Genomic DNA, 22,031 nt, shown 5'->3' on the forward strand with positions numbered 1-22,031 from the left:
TGGCAAGGGCTGTTCCCTCATAATGGCGAGGTTGTGCAGTATGCAGCATACAACAACAAATCTTGATACCTGCTCAGCTAAATACTGCAGGGCTTCTCCAGAGTGGTCCAAGCAGCGGAAGCATTGCTTAAGGATGCCTATGGTGTGCCCTATGATGCTCCTTGTGGCAGCATGGCTCTCATTGTATGCTTGCTGTGCACGTGTGTGTGGGTTCCTGATCGGAGTCATGAGCCATTTCATTAGGGAATAACCCTTTTTGCCCAATAGCCAGCCTTTGACTTGCGTGCTGGTTCAAATACAGTTAGAACAGAGGACTGCCGCAGAATGAACAAATCATGACTGCTGCCGGGATAGCGGGCACTGACCTGCATGATGCGTTGCGTGTGGTCGCACACCAGCTGCAATTTGAGGGAGTGGAATCCCTTTTTATTTATGAATATGGCCGAGTTCAGATGTGGAGCATGCATGGCGATATGTGTGCAGTCAGTGGCATCCTGACCATGGGGAAGCTTGAAATGCAAGCAAACCCTTGTGCTCGCTCTTCCTGCTGGTCTCTGGCAAGACGGAATGAGATGAATGTGTTTCTCATTGTATAGAGAGCCTCAGATTCCCTTATAGTGCATTGCAAACTGCGAGATGTTGCTTATATCTCCAGCAGCAGCCTGAAAGGAGCCAGAGCCATAAAAGTTAAGAGCCACTGTTAACCTTGACAGCCACAGGCAATGCTGTCCTTGCTTTGCTTTGAGGCTGCAGTTGTGGCTGCAGCAGTTGACAAATTTCAGTCACAACCTCCTTTGTGAACCGAAGACGTCTAATGCACTGGTCATCGCTGAAGTTGAGGTAAGAGAATTGTCCCTGAAGACCCTCCGTGGATATGGCCTCCTGCTGAGTGCTCTGCTTCTCCTCCTCCTCCCTCTTCCAGCAGCTTGTCCTGCTCTGCGTAGCTTCTCTTAATCGCCCAGTCATGTTCAATTCCCAGAGGAAGCCCTACTAGGCCATTCATGTCTGGGAGCAACTTATTTGGCACAATATTTTAAATGATACAAAGAGTACAGCAAAACCAGCCAGACCACACTCCCTGTAGAATATTGAAACTTAATCCCAGTAGAGGAAACATCCAAAAACATGTACAATTGCACCAGCAGCCAGAAGAAATAATCCAGCAACTAACCTGTAAGTATTTCATGATCCCTTTAAATAGCACTCGTTGTGGGGGGGTGAGGGGGGGGTCCTTCATAACCTTTAAATCCTGTTCATCTGTACAAGGTTAAGACATGGTGTTGGCTGGAGTGTGGAATTCCAAAATACCACATTGCCTTCAAATCAGCGTTGCACACTGATCATTGTCATAATCTCCCTACTCTGCATGGTGACCACTAGGTGCGCGCGCAAATCCCTTTACCAAGATGGTGTCCTACGCACTTCCCATCGAAAGTGTGCACGCACATCTCGAACCCCATTTTCGGGACTTAAGTGTCTGCGCAGCGCCTAAAAAAACGGGCGCTATTTGGCCCAATTTCATCCCCTGGGTATTTAATTTGTAGTGCAAGACCAGTGATTTCCTCAAGTATACCAGCATTATAACTTTAGATCACTTGCAGTTGTAAATGTTTGAACCTGGTAGAGGTCAGCAGTCCAACCTGCTCACTGTAGGCTATGATAAGCTTTACTAGTTGTCAGCTGGCCCACTGGTGAGAGCAAGCAGATAGCTGGGCATTAGACAAAGTAATGAAGGGAAAGATAGGGAAAACAAGCCAAGAGTGTGTTAATGAATGGTGATTGACCGGTGGCATCTCTGTATTTCTCTAAGAATATCAGCTTTGTTACAATTTTAATAACGCTAACCATTTCTTCTTCCTGATGGAACTGAAACTTGTTGGAAAATCAACAGGGGCAGGAATTCCTTTGGTTACTGTGTTTAGTGACATCACATGAGTTTGTGAAGATTTGCTGTTACTTATTTCCAATGTAAATATGTTCTTTTTGAATGTGTTTACAATTTCACTAGAAGCACCAAACATAGGAAATATCCGCAAATGTTGCTAAATGTAGGGGCAGTGGAATTCTTACCCCAGATTTTTAGGATATAGTATACTAAGTACATTTTAGTTATGCTCCGTTTTTAAGCTTGGGGCAAAATCAGTAATCTGACCCAATGGCCACCTATCTCAAACTTGACTCCAATGGAAACGAAAATTGGACGAGGTGTATAATGGGCAGCCGATCTGATATCACCCATTTACTCTATCGGCAAAAGTTAAAATTAGCCCCTGCAATGTCATTGGCAGCGTATGTGAGACCTAACTTTCAGTAGGGTTCACGTCATTGCTAAGTTAGGTAAATGCCTATATAATGCGCCGATGGACTTGTGACTGAGTTCCCCCCCACTTCATTCTTTTGGTCTCACCTATCTCATTTAAAATGTTTGAATGTGCCCTGGAAAAGAGGATGCTTTGTCCAAGTGCACATAAACATAAGAACATAAGAAATAGGAGCAGGAGTAGGCCATACGGCCCCTCGAGCCTGTTCTGCCATTCAATAAGATCATGGCTGATTTTCTACCTCAACTTCACTTTCCCGCCCAATCCCCATATCCCTTGATTCCCTTAGTGTCCAAAAGTCATTCGATCTCAATCTTGAATATACTCAATGTCTGAGCATCCACAGCCCTATGGGATAGAGAATTTCAAAGATTCACAACTCTCTGACTGAAGAAGTTTTTCCTCATCTCAGTCCTAAATGACCGACCCCTTATCTTGAGACTATGACCCCTAGTTCTAGATTCTCCAGCCAGGGGAAACAGCATTTCAGCATTTACGCTGTCATGCCCTGTAAGAATTTTATACATTTCAATGAGATCACCACTCATTCTTCTAAACTCCAGAGAATATAGGCTGATTCTACTCAATCTCTCCTCATAGGACAACCCTCTCATCCCAGGAATCAATCTAGTGAACCTTTGTTGTACCCCCTCTATGGCAAATATATCCTTCCTTAGGTGAGGGGACCAAAACTTATTAGACAGTACTCCATGTGTGATCTCACCAGAGCCCTATATAATTGCAGCAAGACCTCCTTATTCTTATATTCTAACCCCTTGCAATAAAGACGAACATACCATTTGCCTTCCTAATTGCTTGCTGTAGCTGCATGTTAACTTTCTGTGTACAAGGACACCCAAATCTCTCTGACTACTAACATTTCTTAATCTCTCACCTTTTAAAAAATATTCTACTTTTCTATTCTTCCTACCAAAGTGGATTATTTCACATTTCCCCACATTATACTCCATCTGCCACCTTCTCGCCCACTCACTTAACCTATCTATATCCCTTTGCAGCCTCTTTGCGTCCTCGTCACAGCTTAATTTCCCACCTAGCTTTGTATCGTCAGCAAACTTGGATACATTACACTCGGTCCCCTCATCTCTGTCATTGATATATATTGTAAACAGCGGAGGCCCAAGCACTGATCCTTGCGGCACCCCACTAGTTACAACCTGCCAACCTGAAAATTGCCCGTTTATTCCTACTCTTTGTTTTCTGTCTGTTAACCAATCCTCAATCCATGCTAATATATTACCCCCAATCCCATGAGCCCTAATCTTATGTAACAACCTTTTGTGTGGCGCCTTATCGAATACCTTTTGAAAATCCAAATATACTACCTCCACTGGTTTCCCTTTATCTACCTTGCTAGTTACACCCTCAAAAAACTCTAATAGATTTGTCAAACACGATTTCCCTTTCATAAAACAGTGTTGACTCTGCGTAATCATATTATGATTTTCTAAGTGCCTTGTTACTACATCCTTAATAATAGATTCTAGCATTTTCTCTACTATTGATGTCAGGCTAACTTGCCTATAGTTTTGTGTTTTCTCTCCCCCGCCTTTCTTGAATCGCATTTACGGGGACTGTTCTAGAATCTAGGGATTTCTGGAAGTTCAAAACCAATGCATCCATTATCTCTGCAGCCACCTCTTTTAAAACCCTAGGATGTAGGCCATCTGGTCCAGGGGACTTGTTGGCTTTTAGCCCCATTAATTTCTCCAGTACTTTTTCTTTATTAATCTTAATTGCTTTAAGTTCCTCACTCTCAATAGACCCTTGGTTCCCCACTATTTCCAATATGTTTTTTGTGTCTTCTACTGTGAAGTCAGATACAAAATATTTGTTTAATGTCTCTGCCATTTCCTTATTCCCCATTATAGTTTCTCCTGTCTCTGCTTCTAAGGGATCCACGTTTACTATCGCTAATCTCTTCCTTTTTACATACTTGTAGAAGCTCTTACAATCTTTTTTTATTTCTTGCTAGTTTGCTCTCATGTTCAATTTTCTCCCTCTTTACCAATTTTTTGGTCACCCTTTGCTGATTTCTAAAACCCTCCCAATCCTCAGGTTTTCTACTCTTTTTGGCAACATTGTAAGCCTCTTCTTTTAATCTAATACTAACCTTAACTTCTCTAGTTAGCCACAGTTGGATTGCATTTCCCATGGAGTTTTTATTCCTCAAGGGAATGTATATTCGTTGAGAATTATGAATTATTTCTTTAAATGTTCACCATTGCTTATCTACCATCATATCTTTTAATCTCATTTCCCAATCTACCTTAGCCAACTCGCCCCTCATACCTATGTAATTGGTTTTGTTTAAATTTAAGACCCTAGTTTCGGACTTAACTACAATCACTCTCAAACGCAATATGAAATTCTATCATATCTTGATCACTCTCCCCCAGAGGATCCTTAACTATAAGATTACTAATTAACCCTGCCTCATTACACAATACTAGATCTAAAATAGCCTGTTCCCTAGTTGGTTCCTCGACATATTGTTCAGAAAACTGTCTCGAATGCATTCCATGGACTCGTCCACCAAACTACTTTTGCCAATTTGATTTGCCCAGTATATATAAAGATTAAAGTCCCCCACGATTATTGCCTCACCCTTGTTATATGCTCCTCTACTTTCCTGATTTATATTCTGTCCAACACTATAACTATTGTTAGGGGGCCTATAAACTACTCCCACCAGTGTTTTCTTCCCTTTGTTATTTCTTAGCTCCACTCATACTGATTCTACATCCTCAGACCTCTGGCAGCATCCTCTTCTTTTGTGAAGGCAGATGCAAAGTACTAATTTAATACCTCAGCCATGCCCTCTGCCTCCACAAGAAGATCTCCTTTTTGGTTCCCAATCAGTCCCACCCTTCCTTTGACTACCCATTTACTATTTATATGTTCATAAAAGACTTTTGGATTCCCTTTTGCATTACCCGCTAATCTATTCTCATATGCTCTCTTTGCTTCTCTTAGTTCCTTTTTCAGTTTTCTTTTGTACTTTTTGTATTCCGCTTGGTTCCCTACTGAATTATGAATCTGACATTTATCATAAGCTTCCTCTTTCTGTTTCATTTTAATCTCTGTATCTTTAGTCATCCGGGGAGCTCCAGCTCCACTGATCTCAGTTCTTTTTATGACCTTAAATTTTTTTCCGCCGAGTGTCTCCCCTTTTAACCCCTCCTATCTGGTAGGTATTGATTCATGCTATGGTGTGATTTCATGGTTCCTGGCAGCTTTCCAGTATCAAGAAGCCATCCTCATATGTAGGCATATACAATGACCATTGGCAGGCTATTCAAATATGGGTAGGGTGGCTGGGGTTGAAAACCTCACTAACTCAAGTCTGTCCATTTTCGACTAAGGGTCGCCAAATAGTCACCAGGAGTTCTTTGCATTAATCTGATGTCTTTCAGTAATAAATGATGAAGGAAATATTTAGTTTACATCAATCAATGAGACACTGGACCAGATTTATCTGGATACTTATTTTTACTTATGTGTTTTTCTTTCTTCTGGCAGTTACATCGGAAAACCATGCACCAGATGACTCAGAATTTGATCCGAAAACTTGCTACCCTTAACCAGTACGAAGAAGTTCTCTCAAAATTAAATGCATCTGTCACAGACAGATTGACTGTGCTAAAGACCAAACCACAATCCATTCAGAAAGACATAGTGGCCATCTGCAGTGACCCGTACACCTTAGCTCAACAGCTAACACACATAGAACTGGTTAGTCATTTATATATTATAATAATATCACTGGGTTATATTTTATAGTGCATCAAGGCTTTTTTGTTTTGTTCTTTTTTCTATTTTGTTATGATGGAGGTATTTCTGACTCATTCTTTCTAGCACGTAAGCTTCTATTCCCTAAGCTTTGGAGGTTTATGTTTACTGAGGTTTTGTGGAAAAGTTTGTGGATCCATAGTAAGGTGGGAAAATCTTATTTAATAGAATGGCTCCGACTGTGGTGCAATTGCCTGGTATATTGCCAATTTCTGAAATAGTAAACCCAAATTTTGTCATTCGGAGCTCAGTATCCTCCTGTTTATTTACCAGCTTCAAATTTCATCATAGACTGAGTTAGTGGTGGAGGAAAATCGGATGGGGAGCAGTTCTGCTCGCGACCTGCCAGCCGAGCCCATTCTAAAATAAGTGGCTTCTAGAACAGGCCGAGATGCGCTCCACCAGATTACCACCCAGGTGTTGAAGACAAAACTCCACCCCATGGTGTTGGTTGAGGGTTGAATGTTGCCAGGACCTCAGGAGAGCTCCCTTGCTTGTCTTTGAATAGTGCCATGGGATCTTTTTCATGCTGAACTGGCAGACTTTTGGTTTAATGTCTCACCTGAAAGACAGCACCTCTGACAATGTAGCACTCCCTCAGTACAGTACTGAAACGTCTGCCTAATCTACGTGCTTAAATCCTAGAATCCACAAAGTTCTGAATCAGAGGAGAAAGTGCTTCCATTAAGCCATCTGATCCTTGTGTGAAGTATTGTAACCTATCTAATCTGGTGACTTTATCTTCTTAATAAACACAAATCAGTTTTAGTCAGGACTAAGGGTCTGTCTTTGTGGTATTTTCCATTAGTCAGGGAGATCAGGTGTATACAGTGGAATCCTATACTAGTTCCAGTACATTCCCCAACTGTAAAAGGGTTCATTTCTCACCTGGTGACACATTAGTCTAGATACTTTATGTACAAGGTTAAGTTTCAGTTTGTACGAAGTGTGTGCTTACCCACGGAAGCTGATACTTGTATTGAGCACAAACAAAAAATTATGTGGAGAGTGCTCAAACCATAAATTGGGCAGCACTACATTTTTACCCCAGGCAAAATTAGTACCAGCGGCTACTTCCTCCTGCATGTGGTGTTGAATACAGTAGCAACAGTGCCTCTCCGAATGAACTTGAATTAACCAGCAACAAGCTCACTAAGGCTTCTGTTGGCTGTTGTAGAGTTGAACTGGTTCATTTATCCATTTTTATATACACCTTGGCACTCTGTAGCACTCTGTACTGATTGGCTGAGATGGCAGTCACTGGTAGCTGACAACTTTTAGAAAGTTTAGTTTTGAGCATCTAATGATTAGGAATTGGCTTTGGAAATAGCATGGCAGGTGGTGGCTGGATTTACTCCAAAATCTTGTCCTTCATCCAGCATGGGAACCATTACTAGGTATGAATTAAAAATTAATGATTAATTTCAAAAATGAATGAGCAGTCACTGCACACAACTATTAATCAAGTGAAGGCTGTTATTAGTGTCCTGCCGCACAAAATTAGACATACCAACTTGACGAGAGAGTCTAGCATCTCTTGGGATACCCAATGTGATATGGATATCTGAATAAATCCATTTCATTTTCCCTGTGGTCCTACATGAATCAAGGATAAAGCAAGTCATGAACAGGAAGAACATAACTTCTGACAGTGCTGAGCAAGAGCTTGTGTTATAGATTACAGTGTTCCCAGATTACCATCATGCTTCCCTTGTAGACACCAAGACCTTGAAATTATGCTAGCATATAAATGCTTAAGATGCTCTGATTAAGCTGCTTTATATACTATTTTCCTGGACCCATTTGATATAACTCTCAGTTCTCCCTAATACTTTCTCCCAACTGAGAACCTCATGTATCCTGTTCTCTGCCATTTTTCCTCATCACCTTCTTGTGTCAGTCTTGGCTTAGTGGTAGCAATCTCACCTCTGAGCCAGAAAGTTGTGGGTTCAAGACCAACTCCAGAGATTTGACCACATAATCCAGTGACACCTCAGTGCAGTACTGAAGGAGTGTTGCACTGTCAGAGGTGCCATCTTTCAGATGAGACGTTAAACCATCTGCCCTCTCAGATGCACATAAAAGATCCCATGGCACTGTTTGAAAAGAACAGGAGTTCTTCCTGGTATCCTGGCCAAAATGTATCCCTCAACCAACATTACTAAAACAGATTATTTGGTCATTATCTCATTGATGTTTGTAGGATCTTGCTGTGCGCAAATTGGCTGCTATGTTTTCTTACATTACAGCAGTGACTACACTTCAAAAGTACGTCATTGACTGTAAAGCATTTTGGGATGTCCTGAGGTCGTGAAAGGCACTGTATAAATTCATGTTCTTTCTTATCTTACCGCTCAACACTCACCTTGTTCATGAAACCTACCACTTTCTCCCTTGATCGCTCCCATCTCCCTTGGATTTAATTTTTTCTCTCGCTCTGACTTCCTCCTTGTTGGTTTCATATTAGCTCAGAAATTGCAAAACTACAATCCCAGCAAGGAATCTTGCTTGACAGGAGTGCAGATTGGAGAATTGGGTATCGACGTCCATGCACCATTAAAAGCAATGACTTAAAAGTCATGAGCATCATAAATTGGGTGAGTTTATCTCTGCACCCAAACTTCTCCAAACTGCACACTGGTCAAATGAGTCTCCACATCAGGAGCAGTCTCACAATTTCAGGTAATAAGTCCACTGAATTATTAAAAAAAAACCTTCAGTACTATTATAGAAGCTGTCCTTCCAAAATTGGATTGTGTCTGAAGAGGGTATTTACAACTGTGTAACCTTAAGGTGAAGTACTGATGCCTTTAGAACTGTCACTGGTGGTGGTACCAGTTGGAGGTATGTCACACAGAGACACAACATTAAACATAATTCAGTGCTAGTATACTAAATAAGTTGAGTGAGGACATCATGATACTATGGACACCATGTTCATGTGTATGGTCTGAAGTTAGGGTTAAGCCTAATTAAACCTGATAACTCCTTAAGAGATGAATTTCAAAACTTGGACCTGGCAACATCGACATCAACATCCTGCAAGCCTGGCATGATGTATGAAGCCACCTTTCCTATTATACAGAGAGCATTTAATCTTCTCTCTTGTACCAATAGCAATCTTCAGTTGGTTGCATTATATGGAGATAGCTGATAAAAGTTAAATGGGGAAAGAGACACTGAGGATGCGGTTGAACGGCTTTTAGCATTATACTTTGTGAAGACAGTGACAAATGTTTATCATTTAAAGTATTTTAATTGTTCCTTCTACAGTTATTTACTGATTAAATCTAAATTTTTCTGATTTTGAAGATTGTTATTTTTGACTCAAAAAAGCACGTATTTGCTCATAGGTGATTTCACCCAATTTTTTGACTCAAATTCAGGAAAAAATAAACCCTGAAAATGAGAAAGCCTTTGTATGTATGGTGCATAAAATATGAACCTGTTAATAAATTAAGTTTGGCTTGTCATTGATGCTTTGTTTATTTCTGTAGGAACGACTCAGTCATATCGGACCTGAGGAATTTGTCCAAGCCTTTGCACACAAAGACCCTTTAGACAATAACAAGGTACAATTTGTCTATACAGTTACAAATGAATACTGTCCTCACTGTCCTATTCAGCTCACGTACTTACTTTCCAGCTGTACTTACAGTCTGTTTTTAATGTTTCTTTTTAATCTGAATATTTCTGCAATTTTTTTGATCTACATACATTAACATTTCAAACAGCCAGTCCTAGCCAAGCAACTTTTGATCTTATTAATCTCTGAACAGCGGTGTTGACAAAAACAAGGAAAATCCACCCAGGACAGACATCTCCCATTATTACAGTCTGATTGTCCATTAGGTCAGAAATGTTGATCATCACTGCCACACAAATGATGAGCTTTTCTCAGTGACACAGCTATCTGAAGCCAACTTTTTAATCACATTTACCCCGTGTATCCTAAATTACATGAGCTATAATGCTAAAATCCCCCTTTTTGTCAGACAATGCCACAAAAAGCGTTCTAGTATATTGTAAGTTTTTTTACATTACAAACAAAAAAGAGTAATAAAGAGAAAATAAGAGTTTGTTTCTATTTTGGAATAAAGTAGAGGCAGAAAGATTATAAACTGCCTTAAAAGGGAATTGAATCAGGATTTGAAAAGAAAGATTAGAAAAAGATTTGGGGAAAGAGCAGGGAAATCCACCCAGACACATCCTCCTTAGACACAGGGGTGGTGCCGGAGGACTGGAGAATTGCAAATGTTACACCCTTGTTCGAAAAAGGGTGTAAGGATAAACCCAGCAACTACTAGCTAGTCGGTTTAACCTCAGTGATGGGAAAACTTTTAGAAACAATAATCCGGGACAAAATTAATAGTCACTTGGACAAGTGTGGATTAATAAAGAAAAGCCAGCACGTATTTGTTAAAGGAAAATCGTGTTTGACTAACTTGATTGAGTTTTTTGATGAGGTAACAGAGAGGGTCAGTGAGGGCAATGTGGTTGATGTTGTGTATATGGACTTCCAAAAGGCATTTAATAAAGTGCAACAAAATAGGCTTGTCAATAAAATTGAAGCCCACGGAATAAAAGGGGCAGTGGCAACATTGATATGAAATTGGCTAAGTAATAGGAAACAGAAGGTAGTGGTGAATGGCTGTTTTTTCAGACTGGAGGAAGGTGTACAGCGGTGTTGCTCAGGGGTTGGTACTGGGACCACTGCTTTTCTTAATATACATTAGTGACTTGGACTTGGGTGTACAGGGCACAATTTCAAAATTTGCAGATGATACAAAACTTGGAAGCGTAGTGAACAGTGAGGAGGATAGTGATAGACTTCAAGAGGCTTCCTTCTGTGCCGTAACCATTCTATGATTCTATGAAATAGGATTAGGGTAAATGACTCCTCTTAAAGATCGAGCGTCAGGCAAGCCCAAAGTGCCAAATGATCTTTTTTGCTATATTTTCTATCATTCTGATAGATCACACCTATACGGATTAAAAAAAACGACACAAGCTCCCACAAAGGCTTAGATAAAGGCAGAGCTCAGTGTGACATTCAGCCAAGGAGACCAGAAAGGGCCCAATGAGTGTTGTTACTTGATCTCGGCTGGGGCAGTGGTAATGAGGGGATACAATTTTTCTAAGTATCCTTAAGGTATGGAGCAAAAGAAATCAGCCCCGATTCCTGCTCCTGCTTGTTATCCAGTGACCGTTCCTGAAGGTGCATGCGGGTGGAATACGGGTGCGGATAGATCCGGCCAGGCTGTAGGCCTCCTGTGGATAAACAGTCGGAGGCACTCACTACTGAGGCTCAAACCTCAAGAATGGCCACTTTGGTGAGCTGACCACCTGTGGAACCACACACCGCAACACAAATCATTTTATTGAATTCTTCTGGGTGAATTTTAATAGGTGCACCTGAATCAGAAAAAGTAGGCATCACAGCACACTGTATTATAGTAAATAGCTGTGTTTATTCTAATTGTGGTTAGCAGCAGAAAATTACAGATTACGTAGGCTCGGCCTGAAGATACCTCACATTATGTGCTGTGCCAAACCTTACTGTTCACTCCACTGCTCCTTGGCTATGATTAAAGAGAATGAAAATTGTTTGGTGAGCTGTAGTGCACTTAAAAATAGCATTAGTCTGGCCATTGTAAAAAAAAATGCAGAACAAGTCAAATGCAATTTATAGAATGAGTTAAATCCAGGTCAGTAAGTGGTTCCACCAATGCAGTATGATAGCAGTATTTCTAGCTGTATCTGACAAAATGAAAACAATGAAGCTACTGTCAGCCTCTTTTACAGAGGGAATGTGATATCTAATGGACAGCTCTGGTGAACTTTGTATCGCAACTAAGGTTGTCATCTTTTGTCAAGCGCAAAACTAGTCAGAGCGCAATAACAGTTTCAGTGGATGTGACTGGTGATGTACGACATTCATTCATTTTAGAAATTTCTGGACATCATTCAAAATCTGCTTGAACTTACATTACAGGAATTATGGAGGAAGCTGTACTGCTAATGCAACAAATTGGGCTCAATTTTGAAATGGTGGTGGGTTGGCAGTGGGGGAGTGAAAGTGCACATGGCAAATTTGAATAAACAAAACTTACCATTTCCAACACGATCACATCGTAATTGATGGTGATTAATGTGCTCTCCGGGTTTTGGCCCGGCAGACTGACTGACTGACAGATTGGCTGCCGTCAGGAGCTGCAATTGGGGGGGGGGGGGGGCGGGGGCGAGGGCGAGAAAAAGAGAGAGCGAGACGTCATCCTGGAACGGAAGATCGGGGGGGGGTGAAGAAGGGGAGATCGGGGGGGTGAAGAAGGGGAAATTGGGGGGGAGATTGGGGTGGGTGGAGAAGGGGAGATCGGGGGGGCATCGGGGGCTGAAGATGGGGAAAGCGGGGGGTGGGGGGTGAAGAAGGGGAGATCGGAGAGGGAGATATCGGACATTGGAGCGGGGTGGAAAGGTAGATTGATTTTGTGTTTTAATTTCATGCAGTGGTTTTTTATTTAATTTATTTTGTTTCCTTTTGCCTGATCCGGCCCTTCACGCCTAGTTTCACCAGGCGTGAATCAGAAGCCATGAGAAAGCCACCCAGGCAAGTTAAAAATCGTTCTAATCACTTTATCTGACACAAGTAAAGTGCCTTAAGTACCTCAATGAGGTACATTAGGCTCTTCAACTATCATTAAAGCCGACGGGACTTCCGGATTCGGGACGCCCGCGCACACACAGGTGCGTCCATGGGGAACTCGGAAGTCGGCAGGCTGGAGCCGGGCTCTGAACCCGAATGGGATTTCCCTGATTTTCGGAGCTCCCCCCCGCCTCCAATGCACCCGGAATTTCCTGGGAAAATCGAGCCCATTATGTTTTATGCCTTGTTTACGATAGTAAGAATGGAATCAGTGGGTGGTCCAGCTTTTGTCGGTTACTGTAAAAACAGTGCTGAAATCAAGATCCGTTGGACGATTTTCTGCTCAAACTCAATCTTTTCCAGGACCTCAAAATTATGTAACTCCTTACCTGCTTCAATCTTCCATTCCTTCTACATTCTGCAGGCTTTTAAAACCCCAGTTTGGCACCACCTAATCATTTATTTTTGACTTATTTCATCTTCTCTCCAACTCTTTTTGACCTTGTTGCACTGGGTCTTATTCTTTGCCCAGTTTTCCTAATGAAGAAAAGTAAGGGCTGTGTCTTTGAAACTGGGGTTAAAGGGCATTGTTGGGGTAGAGCTGAGAGAGCTTTGCCTTGCATTTCAGCCATGTTTCTGAACACTTGTGCAATACCATTTTAAAAACCCTCTTTCTTAACTTCAAAATATTCCTATGTTTTAAGGCAGTGAAGGCAATAAAGTTAAGCTGCACTTTTGGTGCTAGTACTTTTAAAGAAATACTTCTTTTTTCTACCAACTTTCTCCTCTCATGAGGGCATCGACTCATTCGTTGCTGTGGTAAAGTTTCAGGAGCACCAGTGAGGCTCCACCACCTGATCTATGTGAGCCTGGACAGTACAAGAGTAGGCTATTTAACAGCGGGAACTATAATAGCTAAACTAAATCCTGTTCTCATCTGATGTCCACATGCGCACTTCCAGCATGGATCACTGGATAATGATCAAGGACGGGAACCTTGGCCAACTTTGCACCCACCGGGTCTGAGGCCAATTCCAGTACCACGACTGCTGCCCTGCCTAAGATCAGCCAACCTCACATGGTCTGGGAATCAAACCTGTGACCTCTCTGGTCTGTATTGTTTAGCTACTCATTGCCTTAACCAACTTAGCCATCGGGACAATATTTTTATTGTGCCAGTGTAAAAACTGTTGGCAGTGCCTGCTTGAGGCTACCTCCAACAGGAGGTCTTGCATTGCTTTGTTTATACACAGGCTGCAGCATAACTGCAGGTGACACAAAGCTCATGGTTTACTTAAAACTTGAGCATCCTCCATTACCGCAATTTTATATCTTCTGAGTGAAACTGATTGCTCTGTTTCAATAAACATACACAGGGTCTTTCGCCCTATTCAATAGAGCCCTTAGCACAAAGTGCATTTGAATTCTCTGTTGGTGTGGCTACACAAATAATGTCGGCTATATACCAGTAGTTGTAGTATAAAGATGGAATTAAATCAGACTTCATTGGTAACTTTTTTTCATTGGACACTTTTGAAGATCAATATCCTGGGAACTGTGCTTGTGAACATTAAAGCCCCGATTTTAACTTGGGCTGGGAATTGGGGGCACGTGGGCTGAAGTGGGCGGTGATTTGTCTGGAACACGAGGCCCTGGAGATTTAAACTCCCAGGCCTCACTAGCATGCTCCAATACTGACTCCCAAAGCTGGCGTGAATGATGTCACTGTCAGCGGGCGGGAGGAGAAGAGCAGAGAGGAACGCAGAGCAGAGGAGAGGAGGGGAGGGGAAGATGAGAAAAGGGGTGTAGAGGGGAGGAAAGGAGGGGAGAGGAGGAAGGAGAAGAGGGGGGAAAAGGAGAGAATGGGAGGGGGAAAGGAGGGAGAAGGAGGAGAGGAGAATAGGAAGAGAAGGAGGGAGGACAGAGGGAGAGGGTGAGAGGAGCTGTGGAATGCGATAAGGAAGGGTAGACGAGAGGGAGGGATGAGGGTGAGAATCGGAAAGTCGGACTGGAGTCAGGATGAAGTGGTGAGGAGAGGGGGAGGAGTAGGGAGGGGAGGGGGGGTGCTGGTGGTTGATTTTGCCTGCTTGGGTTGGGGGGGGCGGGGGTGGTGGTGGTGGTGGTGGGGATTGAGGGCTGAAATCCAACTCAGTGAGGTGGGGGGGGGGGGTGGAGTCAGGGCCGAAATTGCGGGGGGTAGCAGGGGGGAAATCCTGCTCAGTGTAGGGATACGCTGCTTGGGTGTTGAAATGTTGCTTAGATGGGGGACGCGGGAATATGGGCAAACTCCAGCTCACGGGGGTTTAAATCCTGCTCAGTTGGAGATGGATGGGAATGTGTGAAATCCTACTCAGCGAGGGAAGGGGGAGGTTGCCGGATCTAAAATCCTGTGCTTTTTGGGAGGGGGGATGTCTAAATTACTGATTAGTGAGGCAGTGGGTTGGAGTTGTAATCCTGCTCAGTGAGGGAGGGGGGTCACGGCTGAAATCCTGCTCCATGATGTGGGGAAGCCAAAAGCTTGCTAATCTGGGAGGGTTACAGTGGTCTTAGTGTGTGTTTGGGTTCTGTGTCAGTCTTTTGTTCAGTTTCACTCCTCTGATTTTTGCATTTCTCTTTGGCTGCTATTGTGCTTTCGGGGTTTTCCTGCTATCTTGAGAGTTTCTCAAAGGCCGCACTTGTGAACGGCATTTCAGAGGATGTTTGCACCTCTGCAAGTGCTTTTGGGGTGCTTCTGCTTCTTGGTTTACTGTTCTCGTCCTGTTGAATTTGTTCCTTTATTTGTGCTTTTCATGGATGTGCCAAAATGGTCTTTTAAGGTTCTTCATTCTTTTATTGTTCACAGTTACTGATTTCTTTCCAGTAACAGGCTTCTTTATTGAGGTGTTCTCTAACATTTTTTGGATTTCTGCTTCAGTTTTTGGTCTTTGGATTTTCAAGTACCATGTTAATTGATTTCTCCTGAATACTGTAGGCCTGTCGTGTAACATTAGGTTACGTAATGTTATGCTACCAGCTCACCTACAGATGCCCTTCTAACAGAATGTTAAGACCACTCATTGTTATAAAATATAAAATAAATTATATATTCTGAAGATCAAAGTAAGAAAAAAATCAAATCAGCAAATCTTGAGCAAATACATTTTTAATCTGCCCTATTTGCATTTGTACATCTCAGCAAATTTCAACTGTTTTTTGAAAATGTTTCATCATAACAGTTCTTTGCAGAAATGGTAGAGGACATATGTCATATTTACACATGCATAATATTTCAATGGTAAAGTGCTTTCAGAAAGCACCATCACATGAATTTTGGTGCTATGAAATCAAATTTAATATATTCTTTTATATATATAATAAAAATAAATGTGTGTGTGTGTGTGTGTGTGTGTATGAATGTCTTTACCTTTAATTGAAAATAAACATCAAAGGTTAAAATGAAATATGCCATATCAAAGTGTGATATAAACATCTCCATTTCTGAAAAGACCATAACCCACTTGTGAATTGTCAATCTTATATCACATGTGTATGACATGCCCTTCATCTGGCAACACTATTGGCGCGGTATGTTTTTTTTTAATCGTTCATAGGATATGGGCGTCACTGGCAAGGCCAGCATTCATTGCCCATCCCTAATTGCCCTTGAGAAAGTGGTGGTGAGCCGCCTTCTTGAACCGCTGCAGTCCGTGTGGTGACGGTTCTCCCACAGTGCTGTTAGGTAGGGAGTTCCAGGATTTTGACCCAGCGATGATGAAAGAATGGCAATATATTTCCAAGTCGGGATGGTGTGTGACTTGGAGGGGAACATGCAGGTGGTGTTGTTCCCATGTACCTGCTGTCCTTGTCCTTCTAGGTGGTAGAGGTCATGGGTTTGGAAGGTGCTGTCGAAGATGCCTTGGCGAGTTGCTACAGTGCATCCTGTAGATGGTACACACTGCAGCCATGGTGCGCCACTGGTGAAGGGAGTGAATGTTTAGGGTGGTGGATGGGGTGCCAATCAAGCGGGCTGCTTTGTCCTGGATGGTGTCGAGTTTCTTGAATGATGTTGGAGCTGCACTCATCCAGGCAAGTGGAGAATATTCCAACACACTCCTGATGTGCCTTGTAGATGGTGGAAGGGCTTTGGGAGTCAGGAGGTGAGTCACTCGCCACAGAATACCCAGCCTCTGACCTGCTCTTATAGCCACAGTATTTATGTAGCTGGTCCAGTTAAGTTTCTGGTCACTGTTGACCCCCAGGATGTTGATGGTGGGGGATACGGTGATGGTAATGCCATTGAATGTTAAGGGGAGGTGGTTAGACTCTCTCTTGTTGGAGATAGGCATTGCCTGGCACGAATGTTACTCGCCACTTATCAGCCCAAGCCTGGATGTTGTCCAGGTCTTGCTGCACGTGGGCACGGACTGCTTCATTATCTGAGGGGTTGCGAATGCAACTGAACTTTGTGCAATCATCAGCGAACATCCCCATTTCTGACCTTCTGATGGAGGGAAGGTCATTGATGAAACAGCTGAAGATGGTTGGGCCTAGGACACTGCCCTGAGGAACTCCTGCAGCAATGTCCTGGGGCTGAGATGATTGGCCTCCAACAATCACTACCATCTTCCTTTGTGCTAGGTATGATTCCAGCCACTGGAGAGTTTTCCCCCTGATTCCCTTTGACTTCAATTTTACTAGGGCTCCTTGGTGCCACACTCGGTCAAATGCTGCCTTGATATCAAGGGCAGTCACTCTCATCTCACCTCTGGAATTCAGCTGTGTTGTCCATGTTTGGACTAAGGCTGTAATGAGGTCTGGAGCCGAGTGGTCCTGGCAGAACCCAAACTGAACATCGGTGAGCAGGTTATTGGTGAGTAAGTGCTGCTTGATAGCACTGTCGATGACACCTTCCACCACTTTGCTGATTTTTGAGAGTAGACTGATGGGGCGGTAATTGGCCCGATTGGATTTGTCCTGCTTTTTGTGGGCAGGACATACCTGGGCAATTTTCCACATTGTAGGGTAGATGTCATTGTTGTCGCTGTACTGGAACAGCTTAGCTAGAGGCGTGGCTAGTTCTGGAGCACAAGTCTTGAAATGTAATGGAGTATTCTGATGCTATGTTTTCCATTATTTGTTTTTACTTTTTACTTTTCAGACCTGTTTTAATAATCTTAAAAAAACAAGCAACCTGGAAGCATACGTAGAGTGGTTTAACAGACTGAGCTATCTCGTAGCAACAGAGATCTGCATGGTGAGTTGGCTGTTACCATATTCGGACATTGCAGTCCATTCTTTGTGCCTGTCACGATAATTATCTCATTATTATGCATTTCAACTGTCAGTTCCCTTTAGTGAAAGGTATTGTTTCATCTGAAGTCCAATTTTCTCACCTGTCATTCACAGCCTGTGAAGAAGAAGCACAGGGCACGAGTAATAGAATATTTCATAGATGTAGCTCGGGAGTGCTTTAACATCGGCAACTTCAATTCCTTGATGGCAATTATTTGTGAGTATTGCTCATAAACTGAAGTTTAATGCATCCAGGACAGATCAATCAAGTTGGTAGATTCTCATTACATTCCAACTGTATTATTTGTAAAACGTCTCCATGATACTCTTTCTAAATTTTAAACTGTCAGCAGCATTGGTATCTAGAAAGATGCCAAACAATCAGAGCACCCAGATATAGATAAGCTATTGATTATGGGTTTAATATTCAAAAAACAAAAGGAAAAAAAACAACAACCTATTAAATCCAGAAGGATGCATCATGTAAGCTTATTAGATTTAAATTGTCAGTGACTTTGACACTGGGGACTTTTAACAAAATGCTGCCATACAATTTATGTCTTTTGAGCTAAGTTAATGCAATGTTATCAACAAAGCTAATCATGTACTGGGTTGTATCTCAAGGGCATTTGAGTATCAGTCAAAACAAATTATTCTAACATTTTATAGATCATTGGTTGGGCCACATATGAAATAACACTTGTAAAGTGTGAGTACCTTACCTTCAAAATGACATTGATGCATTGGAAACGGTCCAAGAGATGAGTGACAAGGTTGATTGGAAGCCTTACAGCCCTCAGTTATGAAGGCAGACTCAATGAACTGATATTTTCATTAGAAAAAAATATTGAGATCAAACACAATCTAAGTTTCAAAGCACTGAAAATAAAAGGTTATGTAGGTGCAGGTGGCCTATTTAATTTGGATTGTAGGCACAGCTGTAGGATATAAATATAAAATTAACAAGCTTCAAGCAACACTTGAAATAAGAAGAAATTTCTTCCTTCAACAGAATAAAAGGTGTGTCGATTAGACCACCAGCTAAAGCAAATAACTCTATTTTTGATCATTTTAAAAAGGCTGGATAAAGACATATTTGGTTAGAAGTGCAATTGATGGTTACAAGTACAAAGTTATGGAACATAATAGTTCCTGAACTTTTGGGACCGTGGAAATGCTAAGCCAAGGAACGTCAGGGGTGAATAAATATTTTGAGGTTTTTACATTTTACCTGAGCGTAGCAGGCAGAAAAGTTGCAGAACTTTTCTTCAGGACATTAAATGGATTGGGTTAGATGTGCAGTTTCTGTAAGATCTGTGGAAAGAAAGACTTTGATGAACCACATGGCTTTTTCTTGTTCCATGATTTCTTATATTAAATGTTTCTGTAGTCCCACCAAAGATTTGAGTGGAATTTGTGTGATAACTGTCCTTGTTACTGTTGTCCAGTTGTTATGCCAGGTTAAATATTATAAATAAAACCAGGCATTTCATAACATGTTCTTCCAACCTGAAGCCAGTAAATTTACATGCAGTTGCCCTGTCATTGACCCCACGAGCTTGTTTATACCATTTCATGACAGAGCGTACTTAAGCAATGGCCTTAAAGAGACAATTAAGGATAGTAGCCAAAAAATCACAGACCCTAGGGTACTTATGGGTAATACCATGGATGATCCAGTAGTACATGTATAAAAATAGCACTTGTGGTTTCACACTTCAAAATATCAAATGTATGAACAAAAAGAGAAAGGTAGACAGTCATGTTACAGATTCCTGCAAATCTACAACTTTTCTCACTGATCTCAAAATAATTGTATTTGCAGCAATTAGAATTTGTGGCCATAAAGGGGGAACAGGCTAGTATAAATACAGGTGTATTTTAGCAGCATAATAATACATTGTACATTACATGGTGTAGCCCACTTGTTATTATAAAATGTCAGATCATCCGACTTGCCATGAACGATGCCACAGGAGATACACAGAAAAAAAATAGATTTGGATCAGGATCACCTGAACTCAGTGGGTGGCTTGATACGTCAGGTAATATTAAATATTGGCACAATGCATATACTATGTTTTTATTGTTTATTGAGAATGATAGGTGATTAATACCAGCCTGGTGAAAACCTTAGTCTCATTAGGTAGATATGGGAGAACGTTTCTCCTGAACTGTGATTGGAGTCAATTATAAAGTACCATTTATTGAGTGAATGTGAATTTGTAGCTGAACTGCGATCATTTATTACCTTAAAACCTCCAATATGGTTCAGATGGTTCATTGTATCATCACATAACTCTAGCCAACCAAGAATTATTTGTAACACAGTAGCCACAAGCTGGAGGGACAGGCATGAGTGACTCCTGATGCATGCTGTGTGTGAAACCTGCATAATTACTTGATATCCCTTGCTATCAAGTTGTATATCCTATCAAAAGCCACATGGTAATCTGTAACTAACATTTGATTGAAACACAACGTGAGTAGACACAACAATATTCTAGTTCACACCACTGAACTAGACATTATCAGAGAAGTATACCTCAATTATTCCTAGAATCATGTTGTAATCTCTCTCTCTCCTCGCAAGAAGCTTGGCTACATATTACTGACTGAGGGAGCTTGTCCTTCTGCAGCGCATTAACTAGTGCATCAATTTATCGCTTTTCAGCTGGCATGAACATGAGCCCTGTTTCCAGACTAAAGAAAACCTGGGCAAAAATCAAAACAGCCAAGTTTGACATCCTTGAGGTAAGTACCACTAGTATAATATGTAGCTGCAGGTTACTTTAACCACATATATTTATCATTTGAAAAGTCTGTGTACTATGGTACAACAAAGATAATTAGGGAAACTCAGTTATATAAAGATACTAGACACCACTACAATTTATGTCCATCATCTGCTGTCTCAAATTCACGGAGATGCATCAGGTAATATATATGATCTATCCTTGATAGTGAGTTTTATTTTGTAAAATATGTTTCCAGTGGCTCTAATACTGCTTTTCCGGTTAAAATATATTGTTAATTGATGTAGCTGATTTATTTCATGTGGTTTTCTGTTCCTTTTAAAAAAAATAGTGGTGCAAAGAATATCAATTTTATAGTGTAAAAATAAGAGGTATGTGCAGTACTACCAGAGCATTGAGAATAATAAATTACAAAAAAAAAGACATCTATAAAGGTAAAAGTAATAGAGGCACTTATCCATAGGGTGTGGGAGGCAGAACAAAACACCCTGATTGGCTCAAAGGCCATCCAAAAAAATCCTGATTGGTCCCTGGGGAATATGAGCCAATCACAAAACAAGTTAACACTATCCATTTACTTGCCTGTCTCTCATCACGTGTCCAATAAACGTCTACCATGGCCGCCCGACTCACCATGGCAACACCATGGGAGATTCAGTGCAAAATAGAAATAATATGCATAATATTCATAAATGGCACCAATAGATTAAACTTCTGGGACTGCTGTTTTACAAATCTTTGCTCTCATTTTGATATTTCACAACAGTATCAAAATTATTCCATATGTAGAAAAATACTCACTAGTACATGCCAGACCCACATATGTTTTATAAACTTTGGAGGTCAACTTTCTGCATTCATTGAACAAGCTAAAACATCACATAAATTCTAGTTTTTGAAAAACAAAATCAATCATTATTTTCTTAAATCATTAGGTTCCATACATCATTCCCTGTTTGAGAATGGGACAGGGACAGGGACATGTCCATCAACCTTTGCCAAAATTGCTCTTTAAGCTTGTTGCCAGGCGGTGCTGTCTCATTTGCCAATTTTTATCTCCTGCTCTGTGGGGATGCACCTTATCTTCACCAAATGGTCCAATCGAGATCAGAAAATCATGATTATAAACTTGTGTAAAGCAACTCTGCACTGTACTACGTTTATACACTAAAGATTGACCCAACTCAAATAAATGTTCTTCTGTTGTCTGTAGGATCCAATTTTTAT

At 41.4% G+C, this 22,031-nt stretch overlaps 1 protein-coding gene across 4 annotated transcripts in view; it reads left to right on the forward strand.

The window, feature by feature from the left end:
• rasgef1ba (RasGEF domain family, member 1Ba) overlaps positions 1-22,031 on the forward strand; it is a 230,758-nt gene that overhangs the window by 182,209 nt on the left and 26,518 nt on the right. For all 4 annotated transcript variants that reach the window (XR_010963882.1, XM_067990601.1, XM_067990580.1 and 1 more), the window contains exons 5-9: positions 5,865-6,077; positions 9,632-9,706; positions 17,915-18,010; positions 18,163-18,265; positions 20,723-20,802. Coding sequence is in view for 3 of the 4 variants with exons in the window: in XM_067990601.1 (XP_067846702.1) it covers positions 5,865-6,077; positions 9,632-9,706; positions 17,915-18,010; positions 18,163-18,265; positions 20,723-20,802 (567 nt within the window). In the remaining variant the exon portion in view is untranslated. The remainder of the gene's footprint in view (positions 1-5,864; positions 6,078-9,631; positions 9,707-17,914; positions 18,011-18,162; positions 18,266-20,722; positions 20,803-22,031) is intronic.

Source organism: Heptranchias perlo, chromosome 1 (assembly GCF_035084215.1).
Source record: "Heptranchias perlo isolate sHepPer1 chromosome 1, sHepPer1.hap1, whole genome shotgun sequence".
Classification (NCBI taxonomy): Eukaryota; Metazoa; Chordata; class Chondrichthyes; order Hexanchiformes; family Hexanchidae; genus Heptranchias; species Heptranchias perlo.